This window comes from Saprolegnia diclina (assembly GCF_000281045.1).
Source record: "Saprolegnia diclina VS20 unplaced genomic scaffold supercont1.187, whole genome shotgun sequence".
Lineage (NCBI taxonomy): Eukaryota > Oomycota > Saprolegniomycetes > Saprolegniales > Saprolegniaceae > Saprolegnia > Saprolegnia diclina.
In genome coordinates, this window is record NW_008246254.1 from 1,255 (window position 1) to 5,747 (window position 4,493).

General features: G+C 60.3%; 5 protein-coding genes across 5 annotated transcripts in view; 2 read left to right on the forward strand and 3 right to left on the reverse strand.

Annotated features, from left to right (window-relative positions):
* The window catches only part of SDRG_17058 (hypothetical protein), a gene marked incomplete at both ends in the record, with an annotated part of 1,655 nt that extends 1,079 nt beyond the window's left edge, over positions 1-576 (forward strand). Inside the window, 3 exons of the mRNA XM_008623293.1 lie at positions 109-174; positions 221-445; positions 490-576. Coding sequence (XP_008621515.1) covers positions 109-174; positions 221-445; positions 490-576 — 378 coding nt within the window. The remainder of the gene's footprint in view (positions 1-108; positions 175-220; positions 446-489) is intronic.
* Positions 528-1,271, reverse strand: SDRG_17059 (hypothetical protein). The gene has a single exon (XM_008623294.1). It carries the CDS (start codon positions 1,215-1,217, stop codon positions 636-638), a length of 582 nt encoding a protein of 193 aa, XP_008621516.1. The 5' UTR covers positions 1,218-1,271; the 3' UTR covers positions 528-635.
* A 189-nt stretch (positions 1,272-1,460) lies between these two features.
* On the forward strand, positions 1,461-2,837 carry SDRG_17060 (hypothetical protein). Its single transcript, XM_008623295.1, has 3 exons — positions 1,461-1,616; positions 1,671-2,326; positions 2,373-2,837. Exons 2-3 carry the CDS (start codon positions 2,080-2,082, stop codon positions 2,744-2,746), a joined length of 621 nt encoding a protein of 206 aa, XP_008621517.1. The 5' UTR covers positions 1,461-1,616; positions 1,671-2,079; the 3' UTR covers positions 2,747-2,837.
* On the reverse strand, positions 2,759-3,979 carry SDRG_17061 (hypothetical protein; the record flags this gene model as incomplete). Its single annotated transcript, XM_008623296.1, has 1 exon — positions 2,759-3,979. The coding sequence occupies one exon, from the start codon at positions 3,977-3,979 to the stop codon at positions 2,759-2,761; it is 1,221 nt and encodes a 406-aa protein (XP_008621518.1).
* A 184-nt stretch (positions 3,980-4,163) lies between these two features.
* Positions 4,164-4,493, reverse strand: SDRG_17062 (hypothetical protein). The gene has a single exon (XM_008623297.1). It carries the CDS (start codon positions 4,449-4,451, stop codon positions 4,251-4,253), a length of 201 nt encoding a protein of 66 aa, XP_008621519.1. The 5' UTR covers positions 4,452-4,493; the 3' UTR covers positions 4,164-4,250.

A 4,493-nucleotide genomic window follows, 5' to 3' on the forward strand; every position in this document is an offset into this window, starting at 1 on the left:
GACGACGACGAAGCCATCTCCCACTCGGTCCCAAAGAAGAAGACGGCCACAAAGCGCAAGGTTGCTCATACCTGCGTGCATTCCATCTCGCTCATCGCTCTATCCTAGGCACCGACCAAGACGACCAAGGCCAAGGGCGAGCCAGCTCCCAAGAAGAAGCGTGTGACCAAGAAGGTGCGTCCTATGACGCCTCCCGTTATCTCAGCGGAAACGCACGTAGACGCCCCAAGAGGACGAAGCCGAGACAGAGAGCGACGCGGATGATTTCGAAGAGATGGCGCGGAAAGCAGAGGAGACGATGCCGTCGGAAGCGACGGAATCGCCCAAGTCGTCGCCGTCATCAGAAAAGGCCGTCCCGTCCCTGTCGTCCCTGTCGCAGGACTTGAAAGACCGGGTCAAGAAGATCATGGACGACGGCGACGTCGAGAAGCTGACGCTCAAGGCCGTACGTCCCTCTGTTGCGAGTAGCCAAAGCCGACGGATCTGTAGGTGATGGAAACCTTGACGCACGACTTGGAGAAGGACGTGTCGATGCACAAGCGGGCGATCAAGGAGTTCATTTCCGAGAATTTGTAGTCGTGGCATCCAATTTAAGTGCGTTCTGGCAACCAATCACTACATCAAAAGTCGCTCTATTAGTCGCCGCTGGCGAGCACCAGCTTTCCTGCGGCTGCGTCGTACACCATCCAGCCGGACGGTCGCTCGACCGTCGCATGCTCGAATTTGGCCTTTTGCGCGAGGAGGGCTTGAAAGGCCCTTTCGGACTTGCGCTTCTGGGACGCCTCGTGGTCCTTGATCGTGCGCAAAGCCTTCTTTTGTCGCGGCTTGCACGTGGTCGTGGTCGTCGCTGCTGGCGCGCGTGGTCGTTCGACGCTACTTGGCTCGATGGGCTCGAGCTCGGGCACGTCCGCATCGTCGACCGTGTCGACGCTCACAGTGCTCCAGCTGCCAGACAAGTAGCGGCTCCAGACCCAATACGCGAGCAGCAGTAGGCCTGGCAACCATAGCACCCAGTGTTTCGCGAGCTGCGAGCCAAAGAGCGACCAGTAGCCAAAGCGCAGACGGCCGAGCACGCGCCGGCTGTTGCCTCTAGCCGCCAGCGCCTCGTACTGGTAGAAGGCAGCGAGCCACGCCTCTTGGCAGGCCTTGGCGACCATGGCAGCGCCGATCGCAACGTAGACATGGAGGTACGCGTCCATGGCCGACCACCAGCCCATACTATCGCTCGTTACTCGTGGCGTACAAATCCGGATACCATGGCGGCCACGTGGAGGCGGTATCCGGTAAGCGACCTCGCCACGATCGGCCACGCCCGAGATGACAAGCATCCAGCAGACGATCTGTCCACGCTCATAGAGAATACGAGTAGGTCGTCGATACGACTCAATAGTACTCTAGTAGAGAGAGCCTATTACTCGTACAAGGTGCTTTGCTCTGACGTGGCGCTATAATTAGCCGAGCAGCGACTAGACAGGCGGGACATGCACTGCGGGAAGGTCAAGTACGAGTACTCGCCCGCGACGGACAGCGTCGTCGTCCTTGAGAACCGTCGTCGAGGCTCTCGACACCAGCTTCCGCCAGCGCAAGCAGAGCATGACGCCATAAAGCGTCTCCTGGTGGCGGAGCACTTCGTAGCTGAGAGGGCGCTAATCTCCAGCTTCGTATAATAGATACCTCGGCCTCCCAAACGCGGACTGTACAACCCGATGGTACAACATCCGGCTGCAAGGAATCAAACAGCTTCGGGCGACTCGTGTATCGAGACGCGACGACGGCCGCTGCACCGACGCCGGCCCCTCCACAACGTTGGGGCCTCCACGCCTCTCGACGAGCCGTCGCCCGACGTACCAATCGAGAATGCTGCCAAAGGGCTCGCGTGGAGCTGCCACCAGTGGCTTCAAACGCACGGCAAGGCAAGCAGCATGAAGGAAGAACGCGAAAAGATGGTGCTCATGCGCCGATGGTTTGAGTTTCTCGACTCGGACGGGTCAGGTGAGATCGGCATCGACGAGCTCGAGGACCCGCTCGTCTCGGTGGGGTTGGCCAAGTGCCGCAGTGTACACCCTCTTTTCCTTCCCAATGGCGTGTCATGAAATGCAGGACGTGCGCAAGCTCATCCAAACGGTCGACGATTCGGAAGATGGGGAAGTCAACTTTGCAGAGTTCCTCGCCATGATGCACGGCCAGAAGCAGACAAAGGAGCGCACGCAGTATAGGCTGAGCGACCCCAAGCGCCAGCCCGAGGTCGCATTACGGCCGCAAACGGAGCGCGGCCACCGCCCAACGCCGACCACATGCGACAACTCTGTCCTTACGCTCTTCAACGGTACACCGCCCCGTCCTACCAAGTACTTCTTCTCACGCAATGATAGACCTCCAAGCGGGGAAGCTGGGCGACTTGACCTTGCCGTTCCCGATACTAATCACTGCATACCGGCGGCGAATGCTCCTCAATGCCCATATGGCCCCCGACGTTTTAGAGCGGAGCAAAGGGCAGTCGGTGCTCTCGGCGCTCGAAACAACACGCCGGGATGCACTGGCGGCCGAGTCGGCCCGCGACACCAAGGTCCGGGAAACGCCAATGCGGAGCCTCGTGGACCGCGCTGGCGTGCTGCATCGCCAAGACGTCGAGGCCCGGCGGTCGTCGCTCCGTCGTGCGTCCACGGACCTCGACGACGAGATTGTACAAGAAATTGCGAAACCCAAGCCCAAGCTGGGGCTATTTCTGCCCGACCTCTTCAATTAATCCATGAGTAAACTAGAGCCACTCGGTTGGCGCGCGCTGGAGCTTTGGCGAGCTCAGACTGGCGCGAAGCGTATCGAGCGGCCGTGTGTGCGACGAAGGTGTCGGGTGGACTTGGACTTGGAGCACGCGCAAGATCGCGTCCCGATCCTGCACTTGGCCTTTGAGCTCTTTAATGCGCTGGAGCTGCGCCTCAGACGACGCCATGAGCGATGTCTTCGCGTCTTTGAGCGTCTCGGTTTCGAGCACGAGCTGGCGCACACGCGCTGCCACGTCATTGCAAAAGATCGCAACCTGCGCGGCGAGGGATTTCTCGTGGCAGCCGCGCGTGCGCAGGAGCAGCGTGTGCTGGCGTAGCGTGGTTTGGATCGACTGCAGCGCGAGGTTCTTCTCGTTGAGCTGCGTGACAATGTCGGTCGCGACTGCGGCTTCCAGCACCCGGAGCCGCGATGTGGCCGCCGTGAGCGCCGCTTCCATGGGGCTGAGCACGTCGAGCCGAGCGCGCTGCGAGTCGAGCTTCTCCTTGAGTGACTGGATCGCATCGCGGTGGGCTGCCGTCATGAGCGCGTGCTCGGTGGCTTGGTGCTCGATGACGTGGCGGAGCGACGCGGCGACTTGTTCGTGGCAAGCGACCTCCTCCCGTGCGCTCAAAAGTTCCTGCGCCGTTCGCTGCGCCACGCGCTGCCAGTGGTCTGCGTCGACTCTCGCCTCGTGCATTGCCTCGCGGTCGAGGATCGGGGCCCGCGTCAGCGACTGCGCGCGTCGGTGTTGGTAGCCACTTGGGGGGGGCGCTGGCGACGTTGCTTGCACCGTTGCTTGGAGCGCAGCAAAGAAAGGTGAGGTCAGCGGCCCTTGGTCGTCGGCCATGGACTGCGTTCGGTGCAGCGTTTTCATTTCGAGCTGCATGTGGACGTCGAGGAGCTCCATTTCATAAACCTGCGCGGCTTCCTCGAGGCGCGCGATGGACGCTTCTTGCGCGTGTATGACGACTTGAGATGCTGCCATTTGGTCGCTCAGCGCTTGGACCTCTTCTTGAAGCAACGCCGACGAGAGATCGACGGGCTCGGTTGCCACCACGAGGGGCGGTTGGTCGAGCAGCTTGAGCTCTGCTGTCGTGAGCGCATCTTTCAGCGACCGGTTCTCGTTGGCGAGCTTGAGGTACGCGGCTTCGAGCACTTCGAACGCAAATGCGCTCTTCTCGAGCCGGTCGTGCAGCGCTTGGGGCGAGTCGGCCATGCTGCGTCCAAGCCAAAACTGACCGACGCTCGACGGCAGTTGATAGCGTTTCACCGTCAAATTCGAAGCGCTGCGTCCACACCAAGTGGAAATATACAGGTGACGCAAGGTTGAAAGCTGTCAGCAGGGTTTGCATCGAGCATGAGTCAGCGCGACGACGCTAGGGACAAGTAATAAAACGGGGCCGACAAACACCAACGTGCAGACGATCGCATTGAGTTGAGGTGAACAGATGCTAGATTATTGTAGTGTACAATGGAAAAATATAGTCTTAAGCGTGGCGCTGGCGAAACTCGACAAAGTCGCCGTTGCGCGTGATCGGGTTGAGTTTCAGATGGGCCATGTCGATGCGGTGCGACCGGAACGATGCACCTTCGTCACTGGACCGGTGGAAGAGCGCGGTGCGCTTCTCCTTGGCGAACGTCACGTCCGGGCTGTTGGAGAGGTACCGGAGACCGGCAAAGGTCGACATGCCCGTCGCAAACGTGATGATGCCAATGATCGGGTACGTAGC

Bases quoted from the DNA above. Each gene is read 5' to 3' on its own strand.
- SDRG_17059 (XM_008623294.1), bottom strand. From the start codon at position 1,217: ATGGGCTGGTGGTCGGCCATGGACGCGTACCTCCATGTCTACGTTGCG.
- SDRG_17060 (XM_008623295.1), top strand. From the start codon at position 2,080: ATGGCGTGTCATGAAATGCAGGACGTGCGCAAGCTCATCCAAACGGTC. The intron at 2,327-2,372 runs GTACACCGCCCC...ACGCAATGATAG, and splicing joins TGTCCTTACGCTCTTCAACG to ACCTCCAAGCGGGGAAGCTG.
- SDRG_17062 (XM_008623297.1), bottom strand. From the start codon at position 4,451: ATGTCGACCTTTGCCGGTCTCCGGTACCTCTCCAACAGCCCGGACGTG.